We start from the raw sequence: 24,209 nt of genomic DNA, 5'->3' as shown, positions 1-24,209 counted from the left end.
GCTCTGTGAGCCGTACACAATCACTTAAATTATATATTTGTTGTACCGGAAGCCAGTGGAGGCCCTTTAACGCAGGTGAGTCTGGATCACATTTTTTGTTGCCATGGCACGTTCTCGATGCTTGATTTGAATCCTTTATGGTGTCAGGATTTGGGCCTTTGGATACCTGCTTAAGAATACCTGTAAATACACAATTGCAGTAGTCCAACTTTGAGAAGTTGAGAGCCTTGTAAGCTCAGCTAGCGCTAATGAATGAAAGAGGCCAAACTTTCCTAAACATGAAGAATCACAGGGCTATACTTTTCACCACTGAATTAATCAAAGAATGTAATTTCTTTGTCAAAAATAATTTCAAGATGTTTTGCTTTTGATGACAACGCAGAAGGCTGTCCCAAAATTGTGAACCAGTGGATGAAAATTAAAAAGACAGTCAAGATGTATGAAGGAAATTAGTATTAGGTCGTAAACCATGCTTGCTGCTATTATAGAAATGGAACATAGGAATATAGCAGCATTCTAATTTTTTAGATTTCGCAAACAGTGACGCACATGCACATATTTCACGTCCCCCAACATACCACGGATGCAAACAAACCTGTCAGCTTAACCCTCCTCTCACTCCACAGGCAATTCCCACTTAGGATGTTCTGCTCTTGACGCCAAAGAAAGCCCTAACCGTGCGCCCTGTCACTCCCAAGATACACACACGGTATCGTGCCCCATCTCAAATTAATAAATAAGGATCCAGGCCTTGACTTTACTATTACAAAGAATTGTTTTCCGCATTGTTAGTTTAACCAAAATGAACTCGGACTACAATTTCCAGAATGTCGTAGGCAGTTAAACTGGAGCCCAGGAGTAGAGCATTGCATCGTCAGTGACTTAGCAATCTTGTAAACAAATGGAGAACTAAGACTCATCATTGCAATTATACATATTTCTAAAACAAAAGCAACCTATATTATAATAAAAAGGTGTTTCCTCCTCGTGCATACTGTGTTTTAGATTCCAGTGCAGTATTTGGAGAACCTCACAACCTCCTCTCTCCCAGTAACACTTGGCAGACTTCACCTTCCAATCTGTGGTTCACTCTTTGATGGGCATGAATACAATAGCCTGTCTTAAAACAAGAGATAAGGAAATGCAGCATTCATCTCCGATTTTAATCTAGATTTATTCAGATGAAGGGGCTCAATTACATGGTGGAATAGGGTTTTTTGCCCACAATAATAAAAACATACTGAAACTCCATGGTGTTCCACTGGGATCCCCCTGAATTGTTAAGCACCCACCTTCTTGCTATTTAGACCAGTGTTTTGCTGATTGTAAATGCGCCTTTTTGCCGGGGGCGTGGAGGACGGGGGGCTAACCTCTGCTTCAGTGCTTAATTTTTAGTGGCTGACGGTTTTGGTCTGACGGTTTTGGACCGGGCATCCTTCCACAGACAAACACAGAGTTGACACTCCATCAAAACTCTGACAATGTTCTCTCTTTCTTTAACAAGCTATACATCTTCTGTAATATATCATCAAAGAAGGCTATAAAAAACGTCACATGTAATGGGATATAACATGGAAACTAGATCCTGAAACTACAAACATGGATCTGTTGCTGACCTTTGCATGGTGCAATATTCTAATGGCGGCCGGTAATCATGTCACAGATGCTTCCAAATCTATATCATCAATAAGTGACATTAGAAGGAAGCTGCAGTCAAAAGGTCACACTTTATTGATAAATATGATCAATGAACACTAACAAGCCAGCAGTGACAATAAGGAAGCATTGGAGACATCAGGATTCTGGAGAATTCAGGTGCAGGGTCTTGCAGAGTGTAAATTATACTGTTACAGTCAATTGTACACAGAGATAACTCGTAGTAGTCCCATCAAAAGAGCAACAGAAACAGCACAGTCTATATATCCTGATTTTGGCCTAATAAATAATGCCAGTCTACCATGTGAAGAATTCTGCCCGACATAGTGACACAAGCGCTTTGTTGTGCTTAGTTTATATTTTTTAATAACTACTATACAGATCAATGGATTTGAAATCTGCTTATTCACTGCGCTGATGTAACAGAAGGTAAAAATGAGTTTCATGTATCACCATTCTTTTCATCAGAGTACTGCAAAATTAGGAATTTAATCCTGTGCTTGGGCGATCACTGATTACAGTCTCCCAGGTCTCCAGAGATCCAAAGGAACGTTTGGAGATGAAATGAAGGTCAGCCATCTCTGCCACCTTCCATGCCACCTCAGGTCTCTGAACACCCAATGGAGACTCTTAAATGTGGGTAAAATGTGAGTGTTGTCAACCATTACCTCCTAATCCTATTTTCCACACCACGGTCCTTTCCTGAGTTATTCATCATTGTTTTTAGTACCCTTAGGAACTCATTTGCAAGAACTTGACGAAACGGCTCCGATGCGTCAGATTTCTTGAGCTGCCCTATGTCCCCCTAACAACACCGTGGATGAGGTGTATTTACAATACAGAGCTCCATGATGCATGTTTTCACAGATGTGTCAGAAATTCTGACGCATCTGTGGCGCTAAACTGACGCATTGCTGGACTACCATAAAAAAAAATACAATACTCAAGCAATGTGAGCTATCTGCTTCATTAATGGAGGACACTTTTATTTTGGTGCCTGAGCCTTTTATCTGTCCCAGTCCGACACTGCCTACAATTCGCCACATTAACAAAGTACATCTGCTGAAAAAAATGTAATAGAAAATAGAAATAGTTTTACTAAAACAAAGGGCATGTTCCCTCCGGATGCATAGGGCAGCAATATTGTCCTAATAAAGGCACCTTTGTTCAAATAATAAATCTCTATTGATAAGTTCTTTTTAAGGTATTAAAATATCTTCTCTGTTTTTTGACAGTGCAGCTGTGGTTGGGGCTGGGGGGTGGAGTTTGCACATACAATAATGGATAAGATGAAAAGGTAACTCATTTCATCGACTCCCTCCAAATGCTTTTATGTTTACAAGGTGCATGGTAGAACATATGACTCATGCTGGATGTTGACACAAACGTTGTGCTTCCTTTTCAGTTGATTTGAAGAATAACTTGACTGTCACGCAGCCACATCACAAGATGGAGTTGTGCAATGGTTTCCCGGGAAGCATAATTTGCAAATGCACAAAATGTGCACGAGCATCAAAAAAGTGGATGAAGAAAGGGATAAGAAGGAACATTTCTTTTTTTACAAGTGCAAAATTAGCATGATGATTAAGTGGCACCTGAGAGGCAATTCACATAGAGGAAACCCTCCAGATGGCAAGGCTCTAACTCAAGCAGATGCATAACACAGGTTAATGTATACTAGATACACTATGGGCCTAATTACAACTTTGGAGGAGGTGTTAATCCGTCCCAAATGTGACGGATATACCACCAGCCGTATTACGAGTTCCATAGGATATAATGGACTTGTAATACGGCTGGTGGTATATCCGTCACTTTACCGTCACTTTTGGGATGGATTAACACCTCCTCCAAAGTTGTAATCAGGCCCTATATCTGTTCAAGGGAAATGGCATTTGGCGAAAAATAACAGTAATGATAATTCACTAATTATGCCACTGAATTGTACAGAAAGCTGTTTCTTGTTACATCTTTCCCATGAGCAGAATGAGCTATGTCCAAGTTACATCTGAAAGAACGTTCAGCTGTGCAGTGTTACTGTTAACGTCCAAGGCTGCTTCACGGTATGAGTATATATACCAAAAAATGGAGCAAACCCTGTAACCTGTGGACCCACGTAGTAAATCTGAATACAAAAGCTTAGCCTGTGCGCGGGAAGTATAAGCCTAGGCTCCCACAGCAAAGAAAAGTCTCTCTTGCAAAAGGTATGGTCTTCCTCCAACTGATTATAGTAGAGAAATGTGTCTTTATTCTTTAGGAAGCCAAACTCTTTCTTAAATAAACATACCAAATCTTATTGGAACATCAAAGAAGTATCATTAAAAACAGTAAATACTGATGGATCAAGAAGCATGGTGCTCCTACAAAGTGACGGTGCAGTGAAGAGTGAATAAGTGAACTTAAAGTGCACCAGTGATATTTACAAATATACAGTCAAAAGCATGTGGCAGTAAAAATGCAATGATTTCACATTACAACACCCAGAATTTGGAATGTCATAAATCCTCTAAACTGTTTTTAGCAACAGTCCACATGTACCAATGGGTCATCATCAGGGCCAATAAGTGTTGTAGGAAGCACCTAAGAGAAAAAAGACATGGTATCACGTTACGTGCAAATAAGAACAAACTATGGGGGTCATTATGACTCCGGCGGTCGGCGGTAATACGGTGGTACATACTGCCAACAGGCTGGCGGTACTTACCGCCATATTATGACATTGGCAGGTTGGTTGAAGCCAACTCGCCAATGTACCACTCCAACAGCCACGGCGTTAACAGCCGCCAGGCTGGAGATATCCATCCCCAGCCCGGCGACCGTCATTGTTCCACCTGCGGGATTATGACCCTGTCTACCACCATGGTTTTCGTGGCCTCCTTACCAACACAAAAACCATGGTGGTAAGCACTATCAGTGACAGGGAATCCCTTCCCTGTCACTGATAGGGGTCCCCCCTCCCTCTCCAGTTACCCCTCACCCCTCTGCCTCTCCATAACCCCCCACTCTCCTACATTCACGCCCCCTTCTCACACACACACGCATACACACACCCATTCCCACAAACATCCATGCATGCATACATTCACTTACACACACATCCGCACACACTTTCAAACATATACGCAGACACCCATTCACATAACACAACATGTAGTGTGCAATCCTAGGTCAGCGGTGTATTTAGAAACTTTGGAGGAAGTCATCTTGTATGATGGTTCTGGGGGGTGTTCCTGGGGAGCTTATATTAAAAAGACTCTAGAGAGCTTTTGGTTGAAGGACTTGTGGGTGGATCCTGGTAGAGTTACCAAAGATATGGTCCCATCATTCAAAAAAAGGCTAAAGAGTAGGGGTGCCATGACGCATCCCTGCTGTACGCCCTTTCGTACCTGGAAGGGGTCTGTGCATTCCCCACCCATCTCATACCTTACAGTAGCCATGTTGTCCGTATGCAGAGATGCTATAACTTTCACTAGGGAGGCATCAGCCCCCAAACTTAGCAGTGATCTCCATAGTTTACCCATATCTACTGAATCAAAGGCGGCTTTCAGACCTATGAAGACCAGATATAACAAGCACTTCTTGATTACAGTAAATTTATACAAAATCAGGTAGAGACGAATGATCCGGTCGATGGTTCCAATTCGGGGACAAAGGCCCACTTGCACTTCTGATAACACACCCTGTGCGTCAACCCACCCATGGAGGCGATTGAGCAGAACTTTCTCTAGGACCTTCCCGGCCCCGTCTAGCAAAGAGATTGGACGGTAATTAGCAGGGCATCCTCGGTCGCCCTTCTTATAAATCAGAACAATGATGGCAGAGTGCCAGGACTGCAGTACTATATTCCCCTCCAAGGCTGCATTAAACACCTTGGTGAGTATTTTGGCCCAATAAGGGGATGCCTCATGGTAAAGGTCCACCGGCACCATATCTGGGCCCGGGCCTTGTTCCTCTTCATTGCTTCCAGTGCTCTAATTACCTCTGGGATTAAAATTCTTATCTCACAAGGGGTAGTAGAAGGGGCATCAGCCACGGGGGTACTGTATAATGTGCTAAAGTAATCAACCCAGGCAAGGGGGCCTATGCAGGATCCTACAACAGTCGCTGCCCCCTTCTCCACTCTTGCCACCAATGCCCAGAATCTTTTTGGGTCATAGTCAGCGGTAGTTTCTTTAAGTTCAGCCCAGAGTTTACTTTGGTACGTCCGCTTCTTAGTTGCCAATAAATTCTTGTAGCCCTTTCTATGTGCTCTACATTTCTCTTCGCTAGCAGCGCTGTCATGGTGCTGGGATAAGGCAAGTGAGACCTCTCTTTTCACCCTTATACACTCCTCGTCAAACCAACCTTTGCGACCCATCTGCCCTTTTCTACTGATATCACAAGGCTTAGGTGTTACAGGTTTGGACCACAAGGCCCTCAACTCCAGTATCATTGCATCATATGCCGCCAGGATAAGGGAGCTGGCAGTGGGCGAAGCATCTGAGATAAATTGTCCATAGTTAGCCAATATGAGTTCACGTTGTGGGAGATCCTGCAGGTACTTTCCCTCATCCCACCGTATTCTCTTTCTGCAGTTGTTCAGGACAATCTCCCTCTCATATAACCCCGTTGCCTGCCCTATCATATTTCCAAGCCCCAAAACATTTGGCCCTACTAACCACATTGACAACAACATAATCGATGACAGATTGAGATCTGTCATTGTCAAAGGTTGCCTTTGCAGTACCATCCGACTTGGAGCGGCAATTCACAAAGCAAAGGCCGTTGTTGAGCATAAGGTCAATGAAGGCCTCAGCTTTTTTGTGTAGACTGTGGACAATTCATCGCTGTCTCCGGAATTCCAATACTCCAATCTTCTGTCACAATTTCACTGCTATTAATGGTATCACAAGCTGATGTGTTAAAGTCTCCACATACCAGTACAGAGGTCTTCAAACTGGGGGGCGGGCCCCCCTTGGGGGGCCTCAAGTGATCCCAGTGGGGGCGCCAAACTCTGGCCAAAAGAAATATTATACAGATAACATAACTTTGTTTCAAGCAGAAGCATTTTATTACAGTTTTAAAAAGGTAACAGTACTTAACTGAAATGTTTAAATAGGTTTAGACCTATTTAAACATTGCCATCTTTCTAAAATAATTGTGGAAAATTCTGAGGGGGGCCCAATGATTTCTATTTTTCAACTGGGGGGGCTCGGCATTAAAAAGTTTGAAGACCACTGTACCAGTATCACATCCCTATCACTATCATGGCCCCATGATGTTTTATCATTTGCAGTACCTCTTCTAATTTTGCCAATGCATTAGGAGCATTCTTCCCCGATTACCTGTACGCCCAGAGACCCTCCCGGAGGGGGGGGGGGTATAGACATTCAAAATATCTGGTACCCTCCCTTTATCCCTTGCTGCCCAAAGTCTCACGTGTTGGATATTAGCACGAGCCAGCAGGTGTGGCACATCTATTCCTTCTATTTTGAAGTTTACCCTTTTAATATTTTTGTTTTGTTTTCCGTTGCTGTAGGCAGTTAAAAAATATATTTTGGTCAGGGCTCAAAATGCAAGTCTAACTTATTTAGTTTGCAATACTGGTTTTACGTAGTGGTGTGCAGCGTCCTTCCCTGCCTGCAGATTCAGCTATCCTTAAATAGACTCCTCGGTTTGCACTTTCTTTCTGTTCAAACATTTGCATTTGTCAAACAAGCAACTGTTTCACTGAAATGTATTTCTGTGTTAATTTACAAGCTGGAGAGGGATGCTTACATGCCCTAATAGTGTTTGCACTTAGCAAACATAAGGCTGTAGAGCAGAGGGCACAGATGCAAGGTTGACATGAGCAGGGGCCACTGGTCGATTCAAGGGCAACAGGAGCACGTCCAAAAATGAACCACGTGCTCCAAAGCCGGAAGAAACAGACGTCCTTGAAGAGCTGCTGACCAGATGGGTATCAGACTCGGTGGCCAAAGTATCGATCGCAAGACGCGCTGCCCTTTGTTGAGTACCCCAGGGAGTCTGGCCCGCATGCCGAGGATCACAAATGCGCTCTGCCACGGGCTCTTACCTGCCTCCTTCGGGGTCAAACACTTTTCACAACCGTGCCGTCTGTTGTGTTTGACTTTGAACGTCTCCCCGAGGGCGCTCTTTTGTTTACTTTAAAGGGCACGTGCCTGAGGCAGCCATGTTTGTGGTGCCGCTCGTGCTATCTTGGCAAAGAGCACAAAAGGGGCCGTCAACACGCACCTCGTTTACGTTTTACGGGCACCAGTCCAGGCAGTGGTTAACCTGAAAGCTCTGCAGGCCAGGCTTCCCTGATCTTTATCAGAGTTTTGTGTAGGCAGGTTGAAGCCTTTGCTGACAGCACTAGCTGGGAATACACGGAAGGCTGCGGGATTGGCCTGTGTTACTTCAGACATACAACCTTCCATCTCAGCGTGGGGGAATCCTGTATCTAGAGGAACCTAGCATGGTGCCCTAGGGTACTGGCAGGGGTGAGTAACTACGATCTAATGGCCCCATTGCAGCATGTGTAGTTCTGAATTAATGGACCTGATTAAAAAGCCAATTCTGTTGGCTAAATTTTAAAAAAATGAAATCATCATACAAAGCTAAACAATCAAAAGGAACTAATAACAATTAATGTCGTGGAAAACCATTTGCAACTGCTTTCAGCTGAAATGATATCAGAGAACAATTGCTGTGCTAATCAGCTAGTGCCACCGATAATTCTTTCCAGATAAACCCAATGGACACACAGGCATGCGGACATCTAGACTTCTCTCCCTTGAAAGAAATACTGAAACACCAAGTGGATAGAAGCAACAACATCTGTAGTTAAAGCGCTAAACTGGCAACAAGTGGATAGGTAGTGCGTGCTAAGGACAGGGTGTATTATGTTCACAATTGTGCATGGTAGTACTCATCATAACCTTACGCCATACTTAATACGAAGACCCTCATTATGAATCTCCAGTTCCGGATGGTATACCCGCACCACATTTCAGTGATTAGAACCTTTCTCCCTGGATTGTGGGATAACTGAGGCATATAGTGTTACTGGGTCCTTTGCCATGCATTTCTTCACAACTCTGGGGAGAAAAATGCTCAGAGTGTAAACCTACTCAGAGCAGGTGTAAAGGGTCGGCAGGAAGGCTGGTGGGAGGTGGTCGGGTGGACTGGAGGGTAGGTAGTCAGGAAAGGCTATAGCGTGTCAGAGGGGAGCACTGTCTACGTCCTGGTGCTGCTGCAGGGGTCAGGTGGGAGCTGGGCTGCTTCCAACAGCCCCTGCAGCATGTTAAAGGGACCGGTGTCTCCAGGCCAGGATTTATTGGGTTTGTGTACTTTGCACACTTGATAATCGTAGAACTGGAGATACTCAGAACTGTGAGTGGCAGAATCCTTTTGGACTTATCACTCTCAGCGCAAATCTGCTTTTTGCAATAAGGGCCTAAATGTCTAGGAGATTAAATATATTCAAGAAATAAAGACATCCTCACAGTTGAAATCCCAATGTTCTATAAATAACATTTGCTGTCACAATCCTGGCCTGGTGCTGCCCCATTATTATGGAACAGCATTCGCTACAACTCAAGAAAGACCCTTCTTTCTCTACCTTCTTAAAAGAGATGAACCAATACGTACCAAGCAAACACCAGGGACACATTCAAAGGTTATAAAACATTCAATACAGTTAGGCAGGGTCTTAACTCAAGTCATGGCTGCATCATCTTGAAACAACACTTAAGATAAACGCTTACTACAAGGCAAGAGACCTGCAAATACAAGAGTTCAAGGCAACCTAACACATCAGGTGGGCTGTAGGTCAAGGCAATTCACTGAATACCTCAAATACATACAAATAGCCCCTCGAAGCAGAAAATTGCAAAAAACATTACAGCCAAGTGTAGAGTAAGAATGCTGGAAAATAGAATCTTGCCACCTCAGAACATTTCTATGTAACATGCAAAATGACACACTATGCAAGATGTACCTAATAGGCAACCGCCCATGGAACTGAATTAACGTAGAGAAGTACAAAACCTTCTCCTTAAGACTGGATTTTACCTTTCTAACATGCAACACACACATCACCATTACAGAAATTAATCCGCTAACTACGGTACTCAATCACTGTTTCTATTTATGACGCATCATAATATAAAGCACTTAGACATTTCAATAGACATGACCAGGACTATGGGAAACGCCATAAAAAGTTATGATTGTTATAAGGATATTTATGACCATTCTTTGTAATAATAATGACAATAATTATAACAATAATCATTATCATAATAATAATTCAATATAACAGCCACGATTTATTGTTATATGGCTATAACATTATTATTACTATTGTTATTATTGTTAGTAGTATTAGTATTATTAAAGTTACTGTTGTTATTGTTGTTATTAAGAATAAGAATGACAAGAATTCCTCCACATAAGGAATATTAAGACGTAAAGTTGTTGCATTTGTGAATTGCGTCAATGGAGCTGAATTTACTTGATTATGTATTAAGTATGTGAAAATGTGGTCATTTTTTATGCTTTCTGCCTCAACGAAGCGCTCCATTCGTGCAGTTGCCATCTCTGCTCCTAGCAGGAAACATATGCAGCGTGTTTATCTGTGTGCTCTGAATGAACATCAGTGCGCGAGTACATCCCACTGCCAGGGCTCCGAAAAGAGCGGGAAAGGAGCGCGCTGCAGCCTGTGGGGTTGTGCACTGTAAACAACGCAGCAGTCGAGTCTCCGCCCGCGCGCAGGTCCACAGCGCGGTCTGCAGGGGTCAGGGAGAGGCCTTCCTCTTCCACTGACAGCCCCTGAGGGGGGTAAGTGAAAGTGAAAAAGGTGCGACATGTGGTGATACACAACGGGGTGCTGCTAGAGAATGGGTGCTGCTGGCACGGACAGGGCGGCGTGCCCTTGAGACATGGTGACAGCTCGTGACGTGCCCGGCTGCGCCCGCGTTTGGACAGCGGCTCAGGCGGGGCACTGATTGTGGCAACTGGGCTTGTCGCGGTGGCAGTACCCAGAGGCGGACACAGGAATTGAGCTGCCTGTTCACGCGGAGCAGTAGCCACTCATCGTTTGGCAGTGCCCAGAGTCTCGTACAGATTATATCTTCCTTTCTCCCTCGGGGGGGGGGGGGGGTGACTAATGGGCAAGGGTCGTTGATCACTCAAGCAGTGCCCAGAGTTTGAGGCAGGTCATCGTGAGCTGGCTTTGGACTCGGGGCTGAGTAACTGCGCATGTCAGCATTGCCCAGAGGCTGGCACTGGGGTTCTACTGCCCTTCTCCCTATGGCAGGAGTGACTGCTGCACAGCAGTGACAAGATTAGGGGCCCTTCCGTGGAGAAGGGACCCCTGATAACCAGGGTCACTGATTACCCTCCATTGTCCAGAGGCTGCGTGCCTTCCTTTCACCCCGGGGCAGCAGTCTCTGATGGGCAGGTGTCACTATTCATCAAGGCACTGTCAGAGCCGGATTTAGGGGATCAACTGACTCTCTATTCAAGTTCAGTGATCACTTCGGCGCCAAGAAACCCTTCGCTGTGGTCGTCGAACGCTTTATAATTGACAAATTACATTACAAGACTGGATGCCCTGATAGCGCCTGGACGCCGGTGCAGGTGTTGAGCTGGTCACCTCTCCTAGGACGAGACTTTGCTCACATTGATGGACAGGCAGTGCCGCAAGCGGGTGGAGAAGGTGAGTCCGTCGGCTGCCCGGGCACTGTTCAGAGACTGCCATCGGTGAGAAGCCGCAGCGCTCAGTCGCTCCTGCGTGCTCCGTACTATCGCAGTGCCAAGAACAGGAGGCAAGTATTAAATATTCTGCTCCTACGAGGACTGCACGCACTGTGGTATAGCTGCACATAGTGAGATGCTCTAGACTGTCACCGGGCCCTGCACAGCGCAGACACTGATGCAAGTGACGAGCTGCGCATCTCTCCCATGCACTGAATGTCCCGGTAGTGCTGTGAAGCTTGTGCATAGCCAGCTGCGGCTGGCTCTCATGTGACATTGAGTACTGCGCACCGACTATTGTGCCAGTGCACTATCCCGCCAGTACATGCCCCATCCTTAGCTCTCTTCTGCAAATTCCATTTGCGTGCCATGAAGCCGCTGCATGTTACTGTGCTGGACAACCATAAAGTGCCTCGACGCTGGTGCAAGTGGCGAGCTAGTCGCCTCTCCTGTATGAAATGACCTCTGAGAATGCGCAGTGCCCGAGCAGCCGGCTGTGCGCAGAGCCGCAGTGCCTTCAGTGTGTGGGTGCAGTCAGGTGGTGGGACTGACCTGCCAGCCGCCTCTCTCGGACATTCCTCCACAGTAAGTCCCAGGCTTTGGTGGTAGAGTCCCGCAGCTGCTCGCTGAACGATCTCCGGAGCTGCTGCTGCTTAGCAGTTTTCCTCTTCCCGGACATGATGGAGACACCTCCGCTGAACCCTCGGGCAGATGCTCTGGGAGCCCCGGGGCTGCCCCAGCGCCTGGGAGACGCATGGGTGTGTCAGCAGTCCCTGCAGCCGTCCGTGCTCGGCTTTACATCCTGGCACCTCCCTGCAGCCGGGCACCGAAGGACGCTGGCAGTAGCATCGATCCCGCCTGCCCCGGCGGTGCCCTCCCTTCCCACCACTGAGGTAACGGGAACAAGACAGGCGGCACCTCCCTGCGCGCGGCCTCCTGACAGCGCCGAGAGTCACTCCCACCCTGAGTGGAAGAGAGGAGACTGGGCTGCTCTCCGTCTCCTCCACCCTTGGACAGCCCTGAGTGCGTCTCGGCTGGTCTCCTCGGTACAGGTGAACCGCTACCTGCAGACGTCCCACGGCTTCGTGAACCGGAAGCAGCCTGTCTGACAAGGCGACACACTCCTTGATAGCGACTTTCAGCCCAAGAGCAATTAGCAAATGATTCAATAGCCCCGAAAATCCATGTAAAACACGAAAAAGCAGTCTTAAGCAGTGTGCACCTTAGCCAATCTTTTTTCTTTTTAACACCACTTCCACGTTTTTTGTTAGACACTCATCTGATATTTTGCAGTGGATCCGTTTTTGAATAAAGTGCAAAGTTAGATGAGTTGTCTTTGTTAAATCGAATTTTTTCACTTTTCCTTAAAAAAAGTTTTTCTTTTTTTAAGAATTTTTTCAAAACTGCGAACTGCACCGTTTGTCAAAAATTCTCGGTGTTAGCGTCTAGAATGACAGCTTTTGATTAACTTTCTTAGGTAGGCGTCTTAAAATCAATTATTCCAATGCCTTCCAGTTGAGAGTTGGCTGGTGTGACTGGAATGTCCACCTGCAGACTTCCAAGACCCAGTTTTCAAAATGACAGGCCAACTTTTGGCCCGATTCTACAGAATAACTATCTAGAGCGCTGCTCCCTTAAACTTTGTCCATCCTACCAAAGATCAAATCACTTCTACCGCTAGCCAAAACATGTACATACAGAAGTAGGTGCAATTATAATGCTTTTTTGCTGTTTCTTTCCTCAGTTAAAGCCTCATTTTAACAGCTCAAAAGATATTCCGACGAACAAAATAAGAAACGTGAATAGGTTGCATCACTTTCGATTGCCCTACCTCTGACGTCTGTGTACAATGACGTCGATAGTACCGAGTAGGGCTCTACTTCATAGGTGTACAGAGGCAACAGCAGTAGCGTAGTAAGGACGCCATGGGCCCTGCAGCAAGCAAGGAAAATGCCCCCTTTGACTTCTTCTGGGGAAGTAAAAGAAAGCAATCATCAAGGTTTAATGGGCCCTCTGGGGTCTGGGCCTCAGTGCCCTGCACCTCCTGCACCAAAAGTGGATACGCCTCTGGGCAACCGCCATCTCCGCTGGGCCCCACGGTCGCACCGTCCCTCCACCCTCATGCAAGCTCTTGCCCCATAACTGTATGCTGCCACTTACGAAAACTGGGCACTCAACCCGCTCATACAGATGCGTGAAGAGACTCGTCACTTCCGCCCACTTGCCTCTGTGTGCATCCATTTCTGTGTACCAGCGCAGCTTCAAGTGGACGTGTGAACTTGGTCCCGCAACAGTTTATCAATAGGGTAGTTATGAACATTTTGAAAATGTTACAAGCCACCTGCCTTTAATTGAACATTTGTTTATTAATAGTTTTTTTTTACAGCCTGGCAGGGGTATTTTGGAAATCAGTTTGCAACAGAGTGGTGAATCAGAATCGTGCCCCTGTTTCCCAAAGAGTGAAAACGATCCAATTCCCACCTCCACAATCCACACTCACCAGGAACACTATAACCCTATTACCATTCACCAATCGACATGTTATGTTTACAAAACTTCATCTGCCGAATGAATTTGCCACTTGCGGTGGTAAAATGATTAATGAGTGAATAAATGATTGGCATACACATTATTATATATATATATATATGTATATATATATATATATATATATATATATATATATATATACATATATATATATATGTTGTTCTTTTAAGCAACTATAACTCGCGCCCTAAGGTAACTATAACTCACGTCTTCACCTTGCACAGTTGTCTCATCAATAATTTTATTGCAAATGTTGCAGTGATAATATTAAAGATTGGATAGAAGATGTCATCAATGATATAATATGTGGAGTATTCCGCTCTGCATGGTGAAGGTGCGAGTTATAGTTACCTTAGGGTGTGAGTTATAGTTAGTTGTAAGCACTCTAGCTATAACAGCTGAATTTCTATGGTTTTGTACAAGTAAATTCAGGACCTAACTATAATGTCCCTGTAACCTTTGTTTTTTTCAGTGAATGTCTATGTTGACACCCGTGCAGGGTAGGGGTTGTCTGCAAGGGCTAGCCTGCAGCCAGTCCCTGCAGCCAACCCCCCTAGCCACCCAACCCCATGCCGTGCACAGCCCTTGGGCCGTGCCCAACAGAAGTTGGCCGCTGCCACTCTGGGTGTGAGAGGGTGTATCTGGGGGTGAGTGGCTGCCAGAGTGTGTGTCTGGGTGTGAGAGTGCATACATCATTGTTTTAGTGGGTGCGTCACTATATGCGCAGGTCTGTTTTTGAGTGCATGAGGTGTCAATGGGTCTGTGAGTGGGTGTGTGACAGTCTGAGTAGTGTGTGAGGGGGTGCATAACTGAGTGGGTCTGGTAGTGGATGCATGACGGTCTGACTGGCCTGTGAGTGAGTTCATGAGAGTCTGAATGTCTGAATGGGTCTGTGAGTGGGGGTGTAAGTGTCTTAGTGGGTAAGAGATTGAAAGAGAGATTGAGAGAAAGAGAGTGAGAGGGAGAGAGATCGTTGTTTAGGCCTTGATATAGGATATACATAGACTGAGATATTTCTTAGCAAATTAAAAAGAAAATTGTATTTGTTAGTTAAAAGGAGTAAGATTACTTTTCAGTATGAAGCATACCTTTCATCTCTGTCCCTGCAAGCGTGCTTTACAGGTCCCGCTGTCAAACAGCGGAGTGTGTGCTGTGACGTGGCTGCAGCTTCAGAGCTACAACCAAGACACAGCAAACAGCAATGTCCCAGGGATGGGCACCCAGGGACATAGCAGGAGCCGGCCCTGGGGGTGGCGGTCCCCAGTGCCACCTGGGGCTCCTTGAGGGGGACTGCTTTACCCCCCTCTAATGTTAAGATAGCCTTGGGGAGGTGGTGTTCTCTGGGGCTAATGGGGTCTGAAACGTCCCCCCCTTCACTATTTTTAGTCTTTACCCTGGTCACTGGGGTGCAGGTGGGGGACGGGGAGCCACAGGCCCCCATATAAATTATAATCTAAGCCCTGGGGAGGTGGTGGTCCCTGGGGTGGGAGAATGTGGTCCCTCCACATATATTTGAATCAAAGCCCTGGGGAGGTGATGGTCTCCAGGGCACGGAAAGGCCATGGGCCCTCTTGCATATATCGTGGAAATCGCCCTGAGGAGGTGGTGGTTTTCGATGTTGTGGGGTGGCCCAGAGGCCCCCACACACTCAAAATTGTTAATGCTTCTGGGACCTGGCCCACCTGGGGGCCTATAAAAAACCAAGTGTGGGAGCCCTGACTTTTTAAAAACATTTTGTTTGCCTCAAATATCAGAAATTAGCAGAAAAAAATGCTTTTTTGCTCTGTGGGTGTCCAGTCCATCTGGGACTCCCCACCGGAACCAAGGGGTCAGGGTGTCTCTACCCTGGCCCCCTGCCATTTTTTCCCTTTTTTACTGGGACCCGGCTGTAGCTGAGTGCCAAAGTGCAGCCAGTACTTCCTGTATTTTTTAACATTGACAGCTTTGCAAATTTGACCAAGTTTAAAAAAAACCTTTATGAAGTTGACAGAGAAAAGCTTCACAAATTTCAAAGGCCCATGAATAAGAAGTATCTAAAGTTGTCAAAAAGACCATTATTGACATTAAGACTCATAGTGACACAATTTTGTGGTTGCAAGCTGTGAAAATCGCCTTTTGAGGCTGCAAAATAGCCTTGTTGGATGTACTATCCCTATTTTGAGAGTTGATATCCTGTTAACGACTCGCAAAATAGGGATTGCAACTCGTAATTAGGAAGGGGCGTTCCAAGGGTGTCTGATCCTTATTGCACCTCGCAGGCCCATGCATGATTGTTTTGTGACCTTGAATGCGGTTGCAAAACAATCGCAGTTATCATTGATTGAAAATTGATGGTAACCCATTCGCAAATGCGAAGGTGTCCAGAAGGGACCCTTCCCCTTTGTGAATGTGGGTGCAAACATTTTTTTCAGAGCAGGCAGTGGTCCTAAAGACCACTGCCTGCTCTGAAAAAATGAAAAGGTAATTTTTAATTTTTTTGTTTTTTTACATGCAGCCTGTTTTTCTTTAACTCGTTCTGTGCTGGGAATGTAACTGTTACGTCCTGCAGCACAGTGCTCCTGTGCAGAGGACGTAACCATTACGTCCCGGCACCAGAGCTCGGAGGGAGCACTAGCGCTCCCTCCGTGGGCTTCCCTTCCACCCCCCCCAGGGCAGGGATGGAAGGGGAATCTCTTTCTCTTCCACCTCCGACCACCCACCCACCCCCTTTAATGACATCAGCGTGTGATCGCGCGCAGACATCATTAGAGGGTGCCAGTTGTGCTGGAAGCCATTTGCTTCCAGCGCAGCGTTAGGCGAACAGGTGAGTTCATCCTCCGGTTGGTGGGAGGGGGGAATGCAAACAAAGAGGCATCGGGGAAAAGGAAAGGGTTTTCCTTTCCCTCGATGTCTCTTTGAGCATTTCTGCATCGCGATCGGGCAGCAGGAATGCGCACTAGACACCAGGGATTTTATTTAAAATTTTTAATTTTGCTTTATGGTGTCAGGGAGCACCCCCTTAAGCAAGGGTCGCTCCCCTTTGGAGGGCATATATATTATGGCCATTTCTGCCCCCTTTGGGGTCAGATCGGCCTATTATTTTTAGGCTGATCCGCCCCCAAGGGGAGGCAGAAACCACTGGAATGTCAGGGATTTTTTTATTTTTTTTATTTCTGTAGTGGCTGCGCCCCCTTTGGCAAGGGTTGCCCCCCCAAAGGGGGCATATAACTGTTGGCCATTTCTGCCCCCCGTGGGGGCAGAGCAGCCTATTTTTTAGGCGCATCTGCCCCCAAGGGGGGAAGAAGCCTCTTAGGCACCAGGGATAATGTGTGTTTGTTTATTGCATGGGGGGCAGCCCCTTGGGCAAGGGTTGCTCCCCTTAGGGGGGCATATTATTTATGGTCATTTCTGCCCCCCTTGGGGGAAGATTGGCCTATTATTTGTAGGCTGATCTACTCCCAAGGAGGGCAGAAACCACTGGAATGGCAGGGATTTTTTTATTTGTTTATTTCTGTGGGGGGGGGGGGGGGTGGGGTGTGCCCCCTTGGGCAAGGGTTGCCCGCCAAAGGGAGGCATATAACTGTTGGCCATTTCTGCCCCCCTTTGGGGCAGATCGGCCTATTGTTTTTGGGAACATCTGCCCCCAAGGGGGGCAGAAGCCACTTAGGCACCAGGGATAGTGTGTGTGTGTGTATGTTTATTGGATGGGGGGTTGGCCCCTTGGGCAAGGGTCACTCCCCTTAGAGGGACATATTATTTATGTCCATTATTATTTTGAGGCTGATCTGCCCCCAAGGGGGGGGAGAAACCACTGGAACGTCAGGGATTTTTTTTTTTGTTTATTTCTGTGGGGGGCGCCCTCTTGGGCAAGGGTCGCCCTCCCAAGGGGGGCATAGAACTGTTGGCCATTTCTGCCCCCCTTGGGGGCAGATCGGCCTATTTTATTTTAGGCCCATCTGCCCCCAAGGGGAGCAGAAGCCACTTAGGCACCAGGGATAGTGTGTGAGTGGTTTTTGTTTGGGGGGATGGCACCTTGGGCAAGGGTTGTTCCCCATGGGGGCACATTACTAAAGGTATTTTCTGCCCCCTCTTGGCGCAGATAGGCTTATTTTTTGGTAGGCCAATCTGCCCCTAAGGGGGCCAGAATCCACTTAGACACCGATTTCTAAATGCTTGATGGTGGGGTGTTTGTCAACTGGCAAAGTATCTGCATTTACTATTATAACAGTTTCTTTCTCCTTTGTGTTCTAGTCAAAGCTTTTGCTTTCTTTGCTGTGGCTCCTTGTGGTTTTGGCAGTGGTTGACCTGTGGTTTGCGTAGTTGCATATTTTAGGTAAGTAAAAACAATTTACTCCAAAGGAGTATTGTTGCCATACATGAATGACACGTTTGTAGGTGGTGTACTAAATGCAGGATTGTGTGTGAAATTGTCCTTATACTTGTACACAATTATATTTGTGTTGTCTTATTTCTAATTTGCTTTTCTTTTTTTTCTTTTTAGTGGGATATCATTGGTGATTGCTGTGTCTGTGCAGAGTAGTTGCTGGTTAGTAGGTTTATCCGGCAAGTGAGTGGTAGAGTTTTTCAGTACATAACTCTTTGTGATAAAGCCACACTTTGTTTAATACTTATCTTACACAGTGCTGGTTGTTGGTGGTCCATTTGTCCAGTTACTTTTCATAGAAAGGATCATGGCTAGCAGCAGGATGACCCCTCAGCAGGTTGTTGGTATGCTTTTTGAGTAATTGTCTGATCATGATTATGAGACTGACTCTGCATCTGAGGCAGAGGAGAAAGTGAGAGATTTTGGCAGTGAAGTTTCTGTCGGAGACAAATCTTCTGATGAGGAAGCAACTCTAAGTGCAGAAGAAGGGCCTGTTGTAGAGGAGGACACTGATGTGCCAATAGTGCAGCAACCTAGGGCAGAAAGGTTTCCCACTGGAAGACCTGAACTCTGGGTTGCCCCAAACATGGAGCAGCCAGAGTTGACTGCATTTACTGGTCTCCCGGGTATAGAGTCACTGTCAATTTCTGTCAATTTATTTGAGTTGCTTATGGGCGATGTGTTTTTGGAAGAGATTGTTGAGCAGACTAATTTGTATGCGGAACAGTATTTGAGGGACAATGCTGCCAGACTTAGGCCACACTCTAGAGCTAATCAGAGGATTCCCACAAATTTGGAAGAGATGAAAAGGTTTTTGGGTGTGACTTTTTTATGGGGTTGATAAGGAAGCCATCACTGGCTTCTTATTGGTCTGCTAGGCCCTTGATGGCAACAGCTATATTTCCTGCAACCATGAGTCGTAATTGGTATTTGATTCTTCTGAGGATGCTGTATTTCGTTGACAATGCTTTATCCTTGCCACAAGATCACACTGATTCCTACTGTGTTTTTAAGATTAGGCCTGTCCTTGATCATTTTGTAGATCGGTTTTCAGAGGTCTATGTTCCAGGCAAAGAAATAGCTTTGGATGAGTCTTTGGTCCTCTTCAAGGGTCGTTTGGTTTCTAGGCAGTACATTCCTAGCAAGAGGGCACAGATTGGAATTCAATTGTATATGCTGTCTGAAAGTAGTACAGGATATGTGTATAATTTCTCGGTCTACACTGGTAGGGATTCCAGTATTGACCCCCCCCCCGGTTGTCCGCCCACTTTTGGAGTTACTGAGAAAATTGTGTGGGAACTTGGTAGACGACTGTTTAACAAAGGCCACCATTTGTATGTAGATAGCTTCTACACTGGAGTGCAGTTGTTCAATTAATTGTTTAGAGTGGACACTGTTGCTTGTGGCACAATTCATTGTAACCGGAAAGGCTATCCAAGGGAGCTTGTCTGTAAAAAACATAAGGGGACAGTGCAGTGCCTTGCGGAATAATGAGCTGCTAGCTCTGAAATTTACAGACAGGATGGATGTCTACATGCTAACGTTTGGTATAAGAAGTTAGCAATTCACCTGTTCCACTTGGCAACTTATAATGCTTTTATCGTGTTCAAGGATAGGTCTCCAGAGTCAAAGATGACATTTGTGAACCATCAGGAGTCAGTGATAGAGAGCCTTATTGAGGCGGAACAGGCAAGAGTTCCTAGAGAAGCAGCGGTGGAGGATGTGGCTAGATTGAAAGATCACCACTTTGCTGAGCACATTCCTCCCACGCCCAAAAAAGACTTTCCAGCTAAGAAATGTAGAGTATGTGCTCAAAGAGGTATCTGGAGTGAGACTCGAATGTACTGCCCAGATTGTCCTTCAAAGCCTGGGCTGTGTGAGAGTGGATGTTTCAGGAATTACAACACCCAGAAGAATTACTGGGAACTACAGTGAGCATAAACTGCCTGTTTTATATTTTCATGTGTTCAGTTTCATGGTTGGCATTTCTGCCATGTATTTAGTTAGAGCTTTTGTGTTTGTAGTTTTGTACTTATTTCAAAGTTAGTGGTTTCTTTGTTTAAAAAAAAAAAAGTGATGCCATTGTGTGTAGAGTGGTGCTTGGCTGGCAGTGTAAATATTGACTTGCTGTTGGCTACTGCAACACACTGCCAGCCAAACACCAGTCCACACATTCCCATCAGCTGTTGTGATTGCTGTATCAGACATGTGGGCATATGTAAGTGATGGGCCCCTGAGTGGCGCTGTCTGTCGATGCGAGTGTTGTAATGTGCTGGGCCCGTGGCTGGCGGCCTGAATGGTCTTGTGCATGTCATGTATGAAAGGTGTGTGAATGGACTGTAAAGCAGTTGGTGCCTTGTCGTGGCTTTACAGCTCATGAGCTGTGAGTTTTTGGTTCAGTTTTTTGGCCTTTCAGTTATTACCAATGCATTTCATTTTTGTGAAATCTCTTGTTAATAAAATTTGATCTACTGAACCATCACTCACCCTCGTGCTAAATCCAATCAGTATGTGTGGTAAAAATGACAAAACCTGCTCCGCTGTAATCAGGAGTCACAGCACACCTGTGACACGCTAAGTGTCTCTGGTGGGAAACCGATGATGAAGCATGCCACCAACTTGGTTGGTGAGTGAGGTTTTTTTTTAACATACCTTAAGTGCGTTTCTTTTCACAATTTTAGTGTTTGGAACATCACATAAGTACGTGGACACAATCAAAATGATCTATTGCAAAACTACCTGTGTTTGGGTGAGGAGGGGGCACCTATGTTTTTGGTCCAGGGTGCTACCTTCATTTATGGAAACCTACCAAACCCAGACATGTTTTAAAACTAGACACCCCAAGGAGTCCAGGGAGATGTGGCTTGCCTGGATCCCCCAACATTTTCTTACCCAGACTCCACTGCAAACCTCAAACTTTGCTTAAAAAGCATATTTTCCTCACTTTTCTTTGTAGGATCACTGCTCCAGCACTAATTTCCTACCACCCAGCATTCCCCTTAGTCTCCCAAGTACAATAATACCTCACTTGTGTGAGTCCTCAAAGCAGAGTCAGCCTAAAAGATGTAGAAAAGAAAAATATGTGCTTATCAACTCGCTGTTCTACCCCCTCAATCTCTACAGGTTTTTGGCATTTTTCTGTTGCAGGCACCTGGGCCACCCACACAATTGAGGTATCATTTTTATCAGAAGACTTGGGGTAACACTGGGCGGAAGGAAATTTGTGGCTCCTCTCAGATTCCAGAACTTTCTGTCGCTGAAATGTGAGGAAAAGTGTTTTTTTAGCCAAAGTTTGAGGTTTGCAAAGGACTCTGGGTAAGAAAACACTGGGGGATCCATGCAGGTCACACCTCCCTGGACTCCCTTGGGTGTCTAGTTTTTATAAATGTTTGGGTTTGGTAGGTATCCCTATATGGCTGCTGAGCCCCGGACCAAAAACGCAAGTGCCCCCTGCAAAAACAGTTTTGTATTTGATCATTTTGATGTGTCCACACAGTGTTTTGGGGCATTTCCTTTCACAGGTGCTAGGCCTACCCACACAAGTGAGGTATCATTTTTATTGGGAGACTTGGGGAAACGCTGGGTGGAAGGAAATTTGTGGCTCCTCTCAGATTCCAGAACTTTATGTCACTGAAATGTGAGGAAAAAGTGTTTTTTAGCCAATTTTTGAGGTTTGCAAAGGATTCTGGGTAAGAAAACAATGGGGGATCCACGCAAGTCACACCTCCCTGGACTCCCTCGGGGGTCTAATTTTTAGAAATGTTTGGGTTTGATAGGTTTCCCTATATGGCTGCTGAGCCCAGGACCAAAAACGCAGGTTCCCCCTGCAAAAACAGTTTTGGATTTCATAATTTTGATGTGTCCACATAGTATTTTGGGGCATTTCCTTTCGCAGGCACTAGGCCTACCCACACAAGTGAGGTTTCATTTTTATCGGGAGACTTGGGTGAATGCTGTGTGGAAGAAAATGTGTGTCTCCTCTCAGATTCCAATACTTCTGTCACTGAAATGTGAGGAAAAATGTTTTTTTAGCCAAATATTGAGGTTTGCAAAGGATTCTGGGTAACAGAACCTGGCGAGAGCCCCACAAGTCACCCCAACTTGGATTCCCCTAGGTGTCTAGTTTAAAAAAATGCACAGATTTGGTAGGTTTCCCTAGGTGTCGGCTGAGCTAGAGGCCAAAATCCACAGCTAGGCACTTTGCAAAAAAACAACCTGTTTTCTTTGGGAAAATGTGATGGTCACGTTGTGTTTTGGGGCATTTCCTGTCACGGGCACTAGGCCTACCCACACAAGTGAGGTACCATTTTTATAGGGAGACTTGGGGGAACACAGAATAACAGAACAAATGTTGCTGCCCCTTGTGTTTCTCTACATTCTTTCCTTTGAAATGTGAGACAATGTATAAAAGACACGACTATTTGAGAAATGCCCTGCAATTCACATGCTAGAATGAGCACCCCAGAATTCAGAGATGTGCAAATAACTACTACTTCTCAACACCTTATCTTGTGCCCATTTTGGAAATACAAAGGTTTTTTGGATACCTAGTTTTCACTCTTTATATTTCACCAAACGAATTGCTGTATACCCAGAATAGAATGAAAACCCAATGCAAGGTGCAGCTCCTTTATTGGCTCTGGGGACCTAGGGTTCTTGATGAACCTACAAGCCCTATATATACCCACAACCAGAAGAGTTCAGCAGATGTAACGAGATATTGCATTAAAAAATCTGACATCGCAGGAAAAAGTTAGAGAGTAAAACGTGGAGAAAAATTTGTGTTTTTTTACCTCAATTTCTATATTTTTTATTTCAGCTGTTATTTTCTGTAGGAAAACCTTGTAGGATCTACACAAATGACCCCTTGCTGAATTAAGAATTTTGTCTATTTTCAGTAATGTTTAGCTTTTCGGGATCCAGCATTGGTTTGACACCCATTTCTGTCACTAACTGGAAGGAGGCTGAACGCAGAAAAAATAGTAAAAATGGGGTATGTCCCAGTAAAATGCCACAATTGGTTTGAAAAATGTGGTTTTCTGATTCGAATCTGCCTGTTCCTGAAAGCTGGGAAGATGGTGATTTTAACTGCAAACACTTTGTTGATGCAATTTTCAGGGGAAAAAAACCATAAGCCTTCTTCTGCAGCCCCTTTTCCCCATTTGGAGTGGATAGCTTATGTGGACAAAAAGTTATGAGGACCTAAGCATAAACTGACACAAATAGCCAAAAAAAGGCTCGGCACAGGAGGGAAAAAGGACTGCATTTAAAAAAAAAAAGCTTTATTGACAGAGCAATCACAAACATGGTGGTCTGTTGACCACAGGAGGCCACCATCCCTGTGATTGTTGCCATTTACAAATGGGTCACAATGTGCGATCTACCTCACAAATATTGATGGGGCAGGCCCCTTGCAACCCATTTGTGAATTACAGTGTGGTTGACACTGTTGTACATTTTGTTTAGCGACTCGCAATCTGCGTTTCACAAACAATTGCAAATTGCGAGTCGCACAACAAAATAGTTGTACATCTGGCCCTAAGTCTTTGTGAGTAACTCTCAAACAAAAAGTACACATAAGGGGTTAGACTCGTCATCTGAAATCCATAAGGTGTAAAAAAAAAAGGGTAAGTAACATGCCTCTCTTCTCACTTTATTGTCCCCCCCCCCCCAAATTGAACCTTTACCCCTCACTCCCTGCTAAGGAACCTGTATTATATTTATGCAAACCATGTTAACCCTAGAAGTCCTGACAAATTATTGTAAAATTGTTAAACTGTTAATTGATTTTACTCGATACTGCACATTGACTCACAAATCCTAGGGCTATTGGCTATCTTCTCTCTTCTACAATTAATTGTCCACCAACACTATTATAAACTGCATGCTACAACACAAT

At 45.3% G+C, this 24,209-nt stretch overlaps 1 protein-coding gene across 2 annotated transcripts in view; it reads right to left on the bottom strand.

The window, feature by feature from the left end:
• The window catches only part of STARD13 (StAR related lipid transfer domain containing 13), a 769,773-nt gene that overhangs the window by 374,228 nt on the left and 371,336 nt on the right, over positions 1 to 24,209 (bottom strand). Inside the window, exon 1 of one of the 2 annotated variants that reach the window (XM_069205553.1) lies at positions 11,950 to 12,301. The exons of the other annotated variant lie outside the window; for it this stretch is intronic. Coding sequence (XP_069061654.1) covers positions 11,950 to 12,076 — 127 coding nt within the window. The 5' untranslated portion in view covers positions 12,077 to 12,301. Of the gene's footprint in view, positions 1 to 11,949; positions 12,302 to 24,209 lie in introns of those variants that run through there. 2 annotated transcript variants of the gene reach the window in all.

Source organism: Pleurodeles waltl, chromosome 8 (assembly GCF_031143425.1).
Source record: "Pleurodeles waltl isolate 20211129_DDA chromosome 8, aPleWal1.hap1.20221129, whole genome shotgun sequence".
NCBI classification, from domain to species: Eukaryota; Metazoa; Chordata; class Amphibia; order Caudata; family Salamandridae; genus Pleurodeles; species Pleurodeles waltl.
This window is presented reverse-complemented; position numbering and strand designations above follow the sequence as displayed.